The 16,623-nt window shown below is 46.5% G+C and overlaps 1 protein-coding gene across 1 annotated transcript in view; it reads right to left on the bottom strand.

Annotated features, from left to right (window-relative positions):
* SUCLG2 (succinate-CoA ligase GDP-forming subunit beta) overlaps positions 1-16,623 on the bottom strand; it is a 133,959-nt gene that overhangs the window by 37,935 nt on the left and 79,401 nt on the right. The window contains exon 10 of the mRNA XM_078614550.1: positions 9,909-10,029. Coding sequence (XP_078470676.1) covers positions 9,909-10,029 — 121 coding nt within the window. The remainder of the gene's footprint in view (positions 1-9,908; positions 10,030-16,623) is intronic.

A 16,623-nucleotide genomic window follows, 5' to 3' on the forward strand; every position in this document is an offset into this window, starting at 1 on the left:
AACCTCCCGATCAATACACTATGAATACCTGGATTCTAGCAGGGGCTGGCTTCTGGGCTGGGTGAGAATGTGGAAGAGGCGCTGAGAAGGGGACGGACAATGGTGGAAGAGAGTCTCGTCTAAAACAGCGGAGAATTGTCATTGGCAGTGTATTTCGAAATTAGTTTGAAGAAGGTATTTTAGATATAAAATTTGTTATTATTTCCCAAGGGTTAAAAAATTGCATTGTTTAAGGATTGTGTTATTATGATTGTTATCATTGATACGTATTGCAATATAATGGTAATGAATATTAATAAACGAACATTACATGTTAAATTTTGATTTAAAGCTTTCGTGACTGCAGGGATTCATACTCTTGGACTTGTCCATCTGGCAAACTGCCAAATCGCTGTCTATGGTGCTGACGTTAGGAAAAACCGCTACTTTTTTCAAATTTTATTTCTGTGGATTTCACACCTGATGATGATTGCTTGTGTTACAGTCGAAACGTCGTGAGAATTAAAATTGTTTTAATTGTTTTATATTTATATTATTTTATTATTTCCCTTCTACGTGACTTTACCGAAAGAACCAAGAATATTACATGTTAAAACAACTATTTGTTCATGTGCAGTGTTAGCTACGCTTGGCAGTCCAAAGCACGTGTGTATCAAAAACGACACACAAAAAATTAAAACAAATGACCGTATACGTCATCTATCATTGCACATACATACCTACAATAGGGAATAAAAAAAAAATTTACAATAACGAATTACATTTCCATTTAAGAAAAGATTCATAATTTTCATCGTATCCATGTGCATCAGGTTAATAAAATATAAAAACCCAACCGATTGCTGTATCAATATTAATCATGTCATCAACTTTAATGCAACATCCGCAACCGGAATGAAAATGAATAAGATCAGCTGTGGCTCGCACAAAGCTATGGGAGGAAGCACGCATGTACGAGTGAGGGACAACGTTTGTCTCGTACCACCATGGAACCCTTCACGATTTCCCAGCACGCTGAGTAATGGTGAAAAGGTGATTTTTCTTAAGGGCTTTTTTTCTTTCCACCCCCCCCCCCCCCCAACTCCTTGTTATAAATGCAGCCCCATGGGAAATTACCTTGGGAGACCGAGATTTTCGTTTTGTTGTTGTTGTCGTCGTTGTAAATGGCTATTTTGGCGGGTACACGAAGCCTGATAATTCTATTATGTCAAGTGGTCACAGTGACCCGCGCTGCCAAAGCGGTCAGCAATGCTCGCTAGGCCCATGACCTGGTTCAATCCCGAGCCCCAATTACCAAGAAACGATTTCAGGGACGTTCAACACGTAGGCTTTCGCGACCAACATTATCCGTAATAAAAGGTTTTATTGGATTAGATTGCGTACATATAAATATGTCATCCATTAGGCGAACGCCACAATTCTGGCTATCGACTGATTAAGCTGGTTGTACTCACCAGCGAAACGTCACTCTAATTGTAAATATTGTGGGTTTACTCTCCAACACACCGGTGTGCTGCAGTAGCAAATAATCGCCACCTTTTATTTACGTGAAACCCTACTAACTGGCTGTGTCGGGTCATGGCGCGTTTAACGACACATTTATGCGATCTAACCCAAAAAAAAAACCTTTATTATGGACTTTCAGAGAAAACAGGACTTATTGACAAGGGGGCACGGACCGATTCACCTCCCACCCCGATCCGATCCAAGGATAATTTCCGTAAATTCACATTGCGGTCAACTGTAGCGGCCACTAGTGGCTGCACAGGTCACATGAGGGGGAGAGCCCATCACGTACAGCAAACGCGAATCGAAAAGCACTGCATCTTTACAGGAGTCCGCTGATGCATCGCGATCTTAAAAATGGACGTCAATCGATAAATGGCTGCGCCGTTACACCGCTCCAGTTATCGCCGCCGTACTCATACGTCGAGTCACGCGGTACTGCTAAACTTTGCACATTTAGTGAGCACACGAGGTCTGCTTCCGTGCACGAATACTATGCAATCTGTGTGCGCTGGGGAGTCCAAAGGAACACAATCAGGCTGCTGGGCTCCGTAATGACCAGGAGCCGGCAATCCGCGGCACCGGAGCCGTGTACGGCTCTTTGCGGACTGCTTCCTGACGCAATGTAACCATATATTCATGTGGATTGCGGCTGCTGGAATACGTAGCTTGGTACCGAATGGTTATTTTGCTTGCAGACCCCTGGTAATGACACGACCACAAATCCGCACGCCTCTAAGGCACCGAAGGCGTGCGTGGACGGCGCGATAGTCGGGTCGACCGGTGTTGAAATAGGATTTTGCGTGCAGACGAGCGCGCATGTTTGTGCATTACGGATCTACGCAGCGGACAAATTTACATTCCGAATCGAAATCGCCGCTAACCGCGGGCAGCAAAAGTCGCGCTAAAAAGGTCGGCGCCACAAAAGATATCGGACCGAGTTCAACGATTAAGGCTGCGTCTGCAAGCACAATCCAATGCAGATAATGGATTAGGGAGGGCTCGTCAAGGTGTCAGCGATGGCCTGAGGATGCGACCGCCCAAGCTAACCACAGTCATTTAAAAGGAAAATGGGGGGGGGGGGGGGGGCTTTTAAGAGTGCTGCATAATCGTGAGGTGGGGGGAATAAAAACTATCGGCGGTTTCTTTCTCCGGCGTGAGTTCCACGAAAGGGGGGGGGGGGGGGCGTTGGGGAAGAGCCTTCGTGGTCAATTCCTTCTGAACGCCACGGTGTCGATAAGTGGATTAAGTCTTTTGCACCTGGCGTCAAGATAGCCGTGCCTCATCAAAGCACAGAGATCTAAACTGCGCTCGATCATTCTGAGGGCCAGGACTCGGGGAATAGTAATGGTGAGAGTTAAGCAATTTTCAATCCACTCGAGATGTAGTGGCTGCTCTTCCATGCCCTGTCTATCTGGCCACCCCAGATGCCCTGAATGTCCTCAAGGTTCCCATGAAAACCTTGCATTAATCAATCACCGGCGATGGGGAGGCTTTTATTTACTTTTCAGACGGTTGCATGGCGCTTAGGCTACTGTTTTAATGGACCGTCTGTGCACAATCATTTTATTAAATCTGGTGTTTCCCAGATGCTCTGTTGATGATTATAAAAACATTGATTTACTTCCACAATCTGCAATAACCGGCCAGAAAAATAACCAGCGAAAACCATAACGTGCCAAAGTCCACATCCTTCATCACGTTTGGTAGTCATTACCGGCAATATAAAAATTACATAAACAACACAAACAAATAAATCCTGAAACAAATAAAAACAAACCACATGAAGCCGATTGATTCTGTATCAAAGCATTCACTAATGCAATAATGTTTTGTAATGAAACTCTTTTAATGTTAGGAACTTTTGGAATGCAATGTGATGCAATCACATTACCATCATCAACCTGATTCGATTTCATCTCAGACGGATGATACGGGGCTAATACGGCATTGAGAAGAGTACTCTCTGGCATGTAGCCGGGTGGCTTAGAGGTCATCACACCGAGCTGCCCCTGATGAGAACCTTGGGTTCCAATCTGGGTTTTGGCCATTTGTGATAAAACCGCGTCACCATGGGTAAGCGAGCCGCTGATCTTTACCCTGATCAACAGTCATTGCACAAAAACAACATCGTAATAAATGTTGCTCATATTTAGCTCCGGCAATTGAAAACGTTTCTTTGAAGGGCGTGCGAAAAAATATCTCAAGAGTAGAGTGCGTGAGTGTGCGTGCTTGCGTGCGTGCGGGAAAGTGCGTACAAACAATAAAGTGGGGACTTCAAAGAGATGTGAAACATCTCTTCCGCGCATCCAATCTATGGACACACGTGTCGCACTGCTACTGCTCTGTGAGATTTACAAATGGATTACGTCTCACCACGATGCCGAGAACACAACTGAAATTGTTAAAATTAGATTTTTCAAATTAATTCACAGAGGTACAAAGGAATGAAGGGGATGCAAATAAAAATAACCGTGACATCAGCCACATTTCTTGTTCGTCGCCTTATGCCAAATGTTGCTACGGGGCAGTTTGGTAGAAAATAACTAATTTAGAGATCACTTTTCAACTAGAGGCTCATAAATCTTGACTCAAAGCTTTCGTGACCGCAGGAATGCATATTCTTTGGGTCTTTCGGTAAAGTCACGTATCTACGCGGCTTTACCGAAAGACCCAAAGAATAGAGGCTCATACTGCAATTCACATTCAGTTACCACTGTCATGAGACCTCTTGGCTTAATGTGAAACTCTTTACTCCGTGCAAGTGCCTCCACCCTAAGAACGACGCTGTAACGGAAGGGCTGAAGCAGACGCCGTGGAGCAACCCATTCGGAGGTACTCCGCCAAAATAATAAACGAGAGAAATTATGAAAAAAAAATCTGCATTTCATTTCCAAGCCTCCTAACTAAGTGCCGAAAACACTTATTGAATCTGATAATTGTTTTTTTACCCTTCTATCTGGCAACAAAACTGACACCTTTTTTTACAAGGAGTCATGTTTGCATAGACCACAATACCTGCAGTCATAATGCAAACAAAAAACATAACTCTGATAATGTATGCAACTGTCCTTGAAGTTGATTGGCGTCATCTGGTCCAACCCATGTGAGACTAGGCTCTAAGGAAAGCTGTCTCGGATGTGGACCAATCAACTTCAAGGACAGTGCATACATTATCAGAGTTATGTTTTTTGTTTGCATTATGACTACAGGTATTGTGGTCTATGCAAACATGACTCCTTGTAAAAAAGGTGTCAGTTTTGTTGCCAGATAGAAGGGTAAAAAAACAATTATCATATTTTTTACTGGCAAATGAGGTTCCAATGGTACTTATTGAATCTGTTAACACTCTCCCTCTGCAATCTCGTTCACGTTATTAAATCACCTGTTGAGCGGCATATTAAAGGTCACGGAAATGAATGGGGCATCTATGAATGGATCGCCCTGTTGTTACCCATCACCCACACTCCGCTGTTCACGATAATGTCGAGCTCCATACGCGAGCCGGGCAGCAGTGAATTCTAAAGAATTACGCGGCACTGGGCTGCAGGATTATGCTGACGAGGGATGTAATTTTGGGGCGTACCCATCAAAACCAGAGCATGCAGCATTCTGCCTGTCTTTTGGAAAAAGAGAAAAAAGACACCTAAAAAATACATTTATAAACCCACAGATGCCACACCTTCTGATGCTTGGGTGGAACAATTTTGTGAGGACACGGTTTATAGCTCCATTTCCCATGCACTTCGCAGACATAATAGGCCGTTGGTGAAAATAAGCCCACGACAAGATATTGATGCAACATTTGCGTGGCTGCTCATTCCTGACAGTGAAAAATGACTCTGCCAGCGGAGACTTAACTCTTCATCGCGCAAGTCACGAAAGTATTCGGATTCTAATTGGCATCTGCAATACAAATAAAAAAAACGTTTTGGCTCGGTGATGGATTAATGACAATCAATGTCCGTTTGAATAGTTTTGTTTGGGAAGCGCCACGAGTGGATCACTGTGCAAGGCCACCACTCAAAAGTGTAAAAAGAAAATGTTACGTGTGCTCGACTTGGGTCCATCATCCCTTAACGGTCGATAAAATAACATGTGGGCTGTTTACCATTGGCTCAGGGTTATAAATAGGAAGTCAGCGCTGACTCATTGCCCAGATGAGTAGGATATGACTTTTAAAATGTTTTCTCGATACAAAAAAAAAGTTACACACCGTCGCCGATTGCCAAATTAATATTCAGCTAAAAATGAAATGTTCCGAAAGGGATGGATAAAATAAATCATTGTGCACACACTCGCAATAAAACAAGCGTGGGTGGGCTTTTAATACGTAATTTTCTCCACCGTTTAATTTCACATTATTCTTGTGATTGGCCTCAAACAACATCAGACTAACTTGCCAGGGTGATTATTAATGCAATTTAAATGGTCAGACAGAGCTGTCTGTTGTGAATAACAATCACGAGCTTGGCAGCAACAACCCTAGCAGGGCAAAAAAAAACAGCTATTTTTTATATATCTGGGCATAACTGAAACACCATTAATACAAAAGAAATCAATGGCTTGCTAAATTGTTATTAAAAAAATACTTTTCTTTAATCCGCAAACAGGTAAATGCTTTGGTATAATAAATCACCATGTTCATACGTCCTGTGTATGCATTTTGTACGGAAGGTTTGGGTTGTTTTTCTTATCGTTAATCACCATCACCTGTAGTTTAGCCGTAAGCTTTTTGAGCAGTAAACGGGGGCCAATGATCTCTCAAGCTCCAGGACGTAAGGTCCCCCCCTCTCTCTCTTACCTACCTGTCAGCTACCCAAGTAAATTTTGCCGAATCAGGTGAGAAAGTCGACAGACGAACAAAGCCTCGGTTTTCAAGAGCGTCCTGGGGGGGGTCACCAATATGGCAAAAAGCAAAACCCAATAAAGTAAAGCAGTGGAAAACACAAGTAGGGGGCTGTCACTCCTTGTCCTCCTCCCACCTTATCACTCGCGGCGTACTACTGGACATCTGTGAAAAAAGAGCTTTAAACCTCATCAGATTCCTCCAGTGTAAATAAATATACTGATGTTATATTCTGTACGGATTCTCCAATCAAGCGACCGCAATAAATTATTACACTCGCAGCGCGTGCATTCATTCACGCAAGATGTGATTATTTTAGAGTAAAGAAATAACTCGTGTAGCCCTGCCGACAATCTGTGAACCCCGCGCCCTTCCACGTCCACTTGGGGCCCACACTAACAGCGACATTCACGTGAGCACACGAGCGCGGCGAGACACAAGAGACCATGGAGTTTCCCTTGGTCCATCGGCTCCCGGAGAAGGAGCTGTGCACCATGTAGGACCTCGGGCTACACGCGCCGGGTCATATCGCTGTCGTCGTGTTCGGCATGAGCCCGACACTGGATAAACGTGCGACTGCGGTGGGCAGCATACGAGAAGGCAGCGGCTATTTCATGGTGATGCTGACACAGATAAAACTGAACAGCATTGATTTTGTTTTGTGAAGATGTAAATATTGAGTTAATCATTATTTTTATTATCAAGTGGTAATTAAAAGGCTTATGTTGTAATAACATAGAATTGTAACGCAAGTGTATATTGTCTTCCTTCACCTATGTTAAGTATGTCGGACATGCCCGCTTCACCGGGGAAGGCTGCCCCCCCCCCCAGAATAAGTCCAGCTTCGAGGAGGTTTTACGATAATTAAAACTGAACAAAAAGCAACAAACAGCTGCAACTGGATACCACAAAGTTGACGCCAGCAGCAGATGATTCTGAACTCATTCAGCACGCTTCGATGCGGCTGTGACCTTGAGAGAGTTGACCCCCTACGGCTGGAGGGCTTTTGGAAGAGCTCTGGAAAGCCTCAACACGCCGCCGCAGATCCACGGCGATGAATGCAATGCACCCAGTGTAACTACATCTGTGCGGAAGTCAATCAGCCCCCACTCTTACCCAAATATATTGCACCCAGACGCAAAGCCAAGGCAACAATTCATCACGCTCTGATGATGGAGCACATCGTGCATAAGGCCGGCCATTCCGCTCAACTAATTAACGCAGGGGGGCCGCCTGCTATACCACAGCGCTCCACCGTAGCAAATACATCGTTAATGCCATCCCGCAAGCCCGGTGGACCCTAAATCGACCAATCATATGATAAGGCACCGATTCGTTGGTTAGAATAATTTTTATGTTGATGTCCCAATTTCCTGGAATACCGTCGTTTAAAAAAGGGTCGTTGGTAACTGTGCCATCTAAATCGCAGCCTGATGCTAAGCTGTCGATTCTTTATAACTTCACTTGCAATTGCATTTGACATATATCCTCGTCTGTGTTACATATTAGCATGATACTCACCCTATTCTGTTTAATGTTTCTGTAACTTAATTGAATTTGTACAATGATCAGCCGAAAAATAATCTGCCCAAGGTGACAGGGAATCATTATTGAACAGTGATTTGTGGGATATGCTCGATGATATCCCATGTGCCACGGTTCTTTTTGCTCCGATTTATTATTGATATAGTGCTGTACTTTCTTTTGGCGTCTCGGGTCACTCATGCAATGGAGATTAACCCGGTCTCTTGAATTCTCGCCTGGGTTAAACAATTATACTTGATACTCTTTGGTTCTTTCGGTAAAGTCACGTAGAAAGAAAATGTATATAATTATTTTTTCCTACGTCAGCAGTTCTCCTGCTGTGTTTGTTTCACCTGATGACGGTTGCTTGTGTTGCGATCGAAACGTCGTCATCTATAAATTTTTCTATCCACGTGACTTTACCGAAAGAACCAAAGAGTATGGATCCCTGCAGTCACGAAAGCTTCGAATCAAAATTATACTTGACTTGATACGTATAAGTTACAGCCTTCAGCAGGGCCGACTAATATTCCAGAAACGGTAACGGAGGTGGTATTTAGATGGTTTGGGCGAGTGTTCAGAAGAGACAAAGATGCATTGAAGATTCTCACATACGCACAGAGATCCATGGACTCACACAGAGGTCTCACATTCTTGCGTATGGCAAGATGATCTGGAGATAATTGGCAATGTTAAGGTATGCTAGCCACGAGGTGGGCTTCAGGAGAGAGTTGGTGTAGTTTTCTACTCCTCCATTGAAGGAGCGCAGACCACGGTGGCTAACGATGTAGTCAATCGTTTGGCTTGCATGGCCACCGTCGCACTACTGTGGGCCTGTCTTTAATATGCCATTAATGAAGATGTGCCCGTCGGTCTGCTGATGTTCGGATGCTGGTTATGGTTCGACCAGTGCCTTCAAGGAATGTCAAAGCCAGGAGGTTTCGAATGAGGCGTTTGTTCTGGAAGCCTGCGATGTTCGACGGCGTTCTTCTTTTCGAAAGAGTTCTTCGGGATCGGTCAGATTCTAGGTGACATCAGCACACGCTCCCAGAAGCGGGATCGGAACTTGAGTCAGCGGCGAGACTCAAACAGAGACCCAGGGACTAGAAGGTCTGTGGAGATGCCACCGGTGAAGGGCACAAGGAGCAGTGGGAGACCGAGGGTGAGATGGAAGGATACGGTGGCACAAGATACAAGGACCGTCGACGCAACTGGAGAAATGGCAGAGAAATAAAGCGCACGCGGAAAAAAAAGATGAAGCGCCACCAAAGGCAGGCAATAATGGGGACTCTCTTGGCTGGCAAGAAATAAATAAGAAGTTTTAAACACGCAGTTTGCACCATATTTATTCTGTTAAAAAGGCATGTGTTGAGCACACAGCTTTGGCTATGAGCAATAAAGCCCCCTGCCTGACGACGAGCTGTGGGCAGTCGTTAAATATTGAACGTGTTGGCCGCATGAAGGCGCCTAAAGGATGGCATCTGCCTACGAGCGGGATGTCAAAATCGTGACGGCACGCAGCCAGCGAGGCGCGGCGCACGCCGCGCACACACACATACACACAATAAATAGTTAATAGCGGTGGACGCTGAGTAACGGGCAATTGCGTGCGCGTGCATTGCAGTGCCAGCTACTACGGTATTGCCCACCGATGCCCAGGCCGCGTCAGTGCATCTCCGTACGTGCGGGGCAAACGGACTTCCTCTGTTTGCCTTGATGGCACCACACCTTAACGGTACATACGGTTTCAACGAGCGCTCCAGTGGGGCCTTCTGGCTAACCCATCGAGTAAATCACCTTCCATTCTGTGTATCGAATCCAGAGGTCGGTGGTTCGATCTCTCGAACTTCCACTTAACCATCGGGGGAGAGAGAGAGACCCACAAACTCCAAATATACATCCAGCGTCAGGTTCGAGATTCAACCCACGACCTCCTACTTACCAGGAGAGGTAGTCAACATCTCGCCACCGAGTCAAAGAGGTGAAAGTTTGGCGTGTGGCGGTGCAAGTGGTGTCAACCGTCGCTCACCTTCCAGCCGCACAACGAGCGGCACCGTGAGGTTGAGCTCGCGGCACGCACGCGTGATCCCGTTGGCGATGATGGCGCAGTTCACGATGCCCCCGAAGATGTTCACCAGGATCGCCTTCACCTGCAAGGAGGGGAAGGAGGTTGTTAGGCATGGACAATGACCGCGAGAGGGGAACCGAAACCGCCGGGCGTGGCGAGGGCCGCGATGGAATCTGTCGCGCGACGAGAGGTCAAAGGCACCGACCGTGAATTGAGACCCAGACCACCGGAGCTATGAGATTAGGAGCCGGTGGCACACCGAAGGAGGCCAGCGGAGGACTGGTTTTAGTCAACCGGACAAAGAGGACGATGATATGAAAAATAAACAAAAATTCAATTACGTATTTCTCAGACTTGATCAAGACGAAATCCTCCTATCGTACGGCAGGACGTAAAAGCAACGCTTTTGAAACTTGGTTTATAGTTGAATTCTTAAATTGTTGCAACCAGTCCGAGGAGGCATCAGCAGACCTAGCGACGCCGCCAAGATGTCGCGTTCGTCGGCGACGCGTCGTTTGATGGGTTGTGGGTTGGACTTCACCACAAACTCAACTAAAAATTTGTTACAGAATTAGGACGAATGTTGTGTTCTATTCGTATTACAGACATTGACCTTTGAGGTCCACATCTTCAAGTTCACCACCGGGGTAAATTTGAGGTCAGTGGAGCGATAATGTCTGCATGCGAGCAAGGGCTAAATACATTTGAGAGATGGAACAGGCTGCACTGTGGTTAGTGCGTCTAGAAATCAGGAATTTGGAGTTCGACTCCTGGTAAGAGGTGGACACACGGTCAGTCCAATGAGAGCTACATTGTGAGAATAAATTATCGCATAGGTTCATTAACCCTGCCATAAGAATTTGGAATCTAAACCAATGTTTTAGAATTCCAGCGCTGCCCCACTTGCTTAAGTGCGATACACACTTTGACGTTTTGGCTATGTCATAATAAATATTCATATATATATAGAGACCTTAAAAAATATAACCTCTAGATCATTTCCAAAACACATGCCGAATTTATAATCATCATCATCCTCGGCAAGTCCACTGTTGGATGAAAGCCTCTCAAATATGATTAGCACGGCAACGTACGGTGTGAAAGAAGTTCAACATACATACAATTCATCACAATCCTGGGTGATATAATAGGGAACATACTTTTAAATATATATGTGCACACACACACAAACACACTTACCATAACAAATACACTGGCACACGAATATATATATTACAACTATCTACCTTGACAGACAAGCAGGCAAACCACAGGACAGGATAGATAATCCAGACAACAGACTGAGGAGAAGTAATGAGACGGTGAAATCCACATGGGTACAGCACTAGCCAAAGTGACAGGCAGGCACATAGGCAGGCACACAGGTACCTATACAGAATGTTTTACCAGGCCCACCACTATGCACACAACAGGCCAATAGTTTTGATGCCCACTCAAATTCGGTGCTTCTGCGAGGTTCTTCAAGCCGAGCCAGTGGATCGTTCGGAGAGTATGTATGTAGAACTTCTTTCACACTGTACATAGCCAACCGTGCTAATCGGAGGTGCACTGGAAGGATTACAAATTAAAACACAAAAAGCAGTTCTCAAGAAACACGTTTTCAATCTTGATTTGAAAGTGCATAGCTCCAGTGGCTTCCTAATGTAATAAACCTTCTTGAGACGGCTTCCGGAATCAGTCCTTTTTATTTTCAACTTCCACAGTTACACTTCACACACTCCCCATTGTTGACAGACAACGGAAAGCGGGCAGACTTCCCGCCAAGTCCCCACCGCGCACGTGGCACCCAGAGCCCCCGTACGCGCGTGACTCCTGCTCTTCTCGTTCCCAAGTCTCCTCCCGACTTCTCTCTCCCTCTCTCTCTTAATCCCTTCGTCACGTGGTACCCCCCAGCCAATCCTCCGTAGACAGCGTTGACCGTTCCCGATGGTTCCCTGTAAATCCCGGGACCACGCCTCTGATCCGCTGCTGCGAAGATGACCAGAGTTCGCGTTAAGGGTTTATGTTCCTTGACGAGATCAGCAGGGTAATCGTGGTTCATTTGTGGCAAGCTCTTTGTGTGTAATGAGTGCGACCTCGTAACGTGCGGTGAACAAAACGTAGCCGTCGTGGGGAGTTATCCTACTTGGGGGTGTGGCTGCTGAATGCTCCGAGAGAGAAGGATATTTATCTTGTTAATCACCTGCTCGGCCACCACGGTCTAACAGCACATGTTCATCAATAGTGTCGACAGCTAGCTCACGCGGGGAAACAAAGCGGGCAAAGTTAACCGCCACCGGGAGAAAAAAAAAACCCGATGCACAAAGTTTCATGCACCAAGGGCTCCGAGCTTATGAGAAGTCACACACCATAACTAATTGTGGCCACGCTCAGTGGTTCCTAACATTTGTCCCGCCACATACCACCCATGGGAGCCGTCCAACTGCCCTCATACTCCTCCCAGACCCCATCAGCTCATCAAACATTCCCACATTTTAATTACACGTACATGTGACGACGCAGACGTGTGTGTAGTTGATACTCAATGTTGACAAACACTTGAAATGTGCAATGTGTTTACTTTAATAGCGCTTTCAGCGGTGCGCTCGTGCACACACGCAGCGCAGCGATGCTAAGTGGATCCTATGTGACCATACCCCCAGGTGCCAATTTCATTATACCGCCGGATGGAGAGAGGAGGGACAATTTAGAGAAACGTGCACCGTTGTTTCCACCGCCTTGGCAGGAAGATCGAACCGACGACCTCCGCATTTGCGAGTCCAGCGGGATAACCCCGCACTCTCCGATCAGCACGATTGGCTACGTACAGTGCGAAAGAAGCTCAACGTAAAGACATACGCAACCATTGCGTCACGGCAGCAGCATGAAGCATCACTTGACGACGCGCACGCAAGGCTACTTTGGCGACGGGTGGGCCATAGGTCGTACGGGCACGATATACGTCCCCCGTCCTCCGCTCCACCCCAATGAAAATTCACGGAGGGCGAACGTTGCCGAGTCGTCGTGTGGTGCCCTTTCCAGACACAGACTTCGGCACCGCGTACGCGGCAGCTGGGTTCGCCGTGGGTTACAAGAATCCCCCCGCCTCCATCTGTGCCCCCCCCCCCTCCCCACGGTGAGCTGAGCCGCTCGGGTATCTACCTCCTCTTTCGCTGGAGGCATCGCCGAGAGCGGATTCAGAGGAAACGTTCAGCACCCCTTCCGCCGCTCGTGACGAGTCCGGGCAACCGTGCTCGCTCGTTTCATACAAGAGGAGTGAGAGGGGGAGACAGGTGGGGGGGGGGGGGAGATAAGAAGGGAGGATAGAGAGGGGGAGGGGGGAGGAGGACGGCAGAGGGTGGAGGAGGAAGAATGGAGGATTGTACAATTTGAAGTAACTCGATGGGATGGGAATAGGGCAGCGGAAGATCAAGAAGCAGCACAAAGGAAAAAGGAACTGACTCGGAGGAAATGACCCCGTCACTTTAAAAAGGTGAAAACCGTTTAATGATCATTTTAGTTGGAAACAAAATAGGTAAAAACGTGGTAATTGGCTCAATGCGAGAATCACACGTAATTATTTTAAACGTGGGGGAGAAGGTTTTTTTTCACAACTGCAGATTTGTAATCAACTAATTGGGTTTTATTTATGTTTTACTCAACACCAGAGGCTCACAAGTTAAGGAACGTTCGCGACAAGAACCAAATATGTTTTACACCTTTCTAAAGCGTGTTGTTTAGCACTGGGGAAATCTGTCAAAAAATTTACTCCGTTAAAAAAATAATTAATTTCCAGGTAAAATAAATAAGCTTAAAAATAACATTCAAAAGTTCTCCTAGAAGAAGTTACCACAATAACTCAACTCGAACTGGAAAATCTACGGACCACTCGAATAGCTGACATGTATCAAATGTTGCTTCGATTGGTCAATTGGTCCAATGCATGGAGATTATTGTTGAGCTGAAGACGCGCGTGTAATGCGTCTATAAAGAATTGAGCGAGGACCGCTGATGTCATGGTCGTCACCACGTATCGTCACCGCGCACGGCCAGGGCAGTGCCATGTGGAGGGCGGATGGGCCGGCATTAGCTGCCGATTAACCGATCAAAAGGATCTAATCGTATCAATCGGCACTAGATTCAAAGACAAAAAACATGTCCATCCAGCGACCAAGGAAAGGCGAATGGATGTGGAGAGGGGAAGATTAGGAAAACGGATTTGGCGGCGGGACTTCTTTCGCACCATACCGTGCTAATCAGAGGTGGGGGAAGGACAACATCTAAACGCAAAAAGCAGTTCCAAAGAAATTAGTTTTCAATACAGATGTAAAAGTGCATAGCTCCGGTGAGCTTCCTGATATCGGAAGGAAGAGCGTTCCAGATGACCGCAGAAGCGCATCTTAAAGAGCGTGATAGGGCGACTGGTCTTTGTTCGATGGCCAGCCAGAAATGAGAACGATCCCATCAAGAGGCAGTGGACAAAACCAACACAGCAACAGTGCAGAGTCCGAAGCACTCAACACGGAGATGAATTACACTTGCCACCGCAAAGTAAAGCATTTCCCCACCTGCACATTAATAACAGTAAGCTTATTACTTTCACAAGACGTGCTATCGCCATGATAATTGCCATTCCATTCGCCACCTGGACATTTCTTTGCGATCGATAAAGGGCCAGCAGGCATGTGACAGACATCGGAGGAGGGAGGGGTTGACCAACGTAGGATATTCTTTTGCCGGATGATGATGCACAATGTGTTGCATTGGTTTGTTTTTGAAATATTTCTGCCTCTTAAAATTTTTGTTGAAAAGATCATTGTATTTAACACGTGTCTCACAACATTATGGCGAGATTCAATCTGAAGGTTACAAGTTCAAATCTGGGTACCGGGGTTGCCTTTAGACCATCATCCTTCCGAGGTCAAAACATGAGTGCTTTGCCAGAAGTCAGCAATATATGTACGTTGAACTTCTTGTGCAGCCGTACAGAGCCAACCATGCTCATTGGAGGTGTGAAGGAAGGACAACTAAACACAAAAATCACTTCTAAAGCAACGAGTTTTCAATCTAGATATGAAAGTGCATAGCTCCAGTGGCTTCCTAATATCGGCAGGAAGTACTTTCCAAACGGCCACAGAAGCGCATCTGAAAGGGCGCGACGCGGTTGGCCGTCTTTGTTCGACGGCTAGCCAAAAGCAGCGGCTGCGAGAATGACCGGAGTTCGCGTGATGATGGTTCATGCTCCTTGGCGACATCAGAAAGTTGTGGTTCATTTGTGTCAAGCACTTTGTGTGTAACGAGTGCGACCCCATAACAACGTATTCGTTCGGCAATGGTTGCGCTTCGGGGAGACTGAGCTCCGACGTATGAACGGGGGGGATTTACACCACTGGTTCAGGGTCACCTTCAGAGATGGGACCCAACAAAGCTGCCATTTAAGACGAAACTTTGTGACGTGACCCCCTTGAGCAAAGGAGATGTGTCAATGCCCCCCCCCCCCCCCGCCTGGTTTTACACAACGGCAATGTATGCGAGTAATTAAGGAGAGTAATGTTGGAAAGAACGTGCCAGTCCACATTTTCCAGTCTGTCCGCGTTGAGTGCAGGCCAATGGATTTCAAATAAACTTTAGGAGGCAGCTATCGATAATTTCAACTCGTGGTGTAGGGCGGAGCTATCAAGAGCGTTTTGAAAAACGCCGACCAGATTTGCTTTGCTCGACTAAAATGTCTCCGCGAACAGTGCCGATGGCTGCATGTGCAGGGTGGGGGACGTCAATTCAAAGGAACATTAAAAAAACGGTCCTTGGCATGCATTTTTGCATCAAGGCCACACGAACTAAAATGCAATCTACAGGGTGGTCCAGATGTCATGTGACCCCCCCCCCCACCCGATTCTCTAAAACTCAAGATTTTTTAAAAGTAAGGTTTATTTAAAACAAAAATCAATATGAAAATGCATTTTTTTAGTCAATTAATTGGGGGTGGGGGGGTCACAAGACATCTGGATCGCCCTTGTACAGCTGTTTAGCAGCTGTACTGCCCCCCCCACCACCCTACCAAAGATGCATCACAATACTTTACTGATAGGTCACCAAGTCTATACCATCAACATAATTAGTTAACACCACATTTCAGCCCCTTGTCAATCCACTGCTGGATGCAGGCCACGCCACACACGTTTTTCGTTACGGGGGTTGTTTGAATCCCACTTTAACATACTGGCCACAGGGCAGGGCGATGAAGGAGGGTACTGCCCAGGGCTGGTTCGGATGCCAAGCGCCACTGATGTTGGCCGTGGCCAGGAACAGAACTCGGGTGGGTCGGGTTCATCGTGCGATGCGCTAACTCCGCCGCGCCACCGCTCCTCCGCAAACGGTGACACGGGCGAAGACGAAATTGGGACTCAATTTAGTTTGATAGGAAGGCGATATTCGCGAGGATGAACGAAAGCCGCAAAACAGGACGGGTCAGGATTCATGTTTAAAAGCGGCTCTCCTCATTTGATTAAATACGGGAAAGACCCCCACCCCCCGGAACCGAAATATACATTTCGGTTCGGACCAATTTCCAAGTGCTCGGGGCAGCAGAGCCGGAGGCCCGCTCTGCGCTAACCTAGGAAGAAGGCGCTTGACACAAGCGTGATTTTTCCAAAAACTGACATCCCGCCGCGATTGC

The sequence above is a fragment of the Lampetra planeri genome, chromosome 44 (assembly GCF_965212315.1).
Source record: "Lampetra planeri chromosome 44, kcLamPlan1.2.h2, whole genome shotgun sequence".
In the NCBI taxonomy this organism is placed as follows: Eukaryota; Metazoa; Chordata; class Hyperoartia; order Petromyzontiformes; family Petromyzontidae; genus Lampetra; species Lampetra planeri.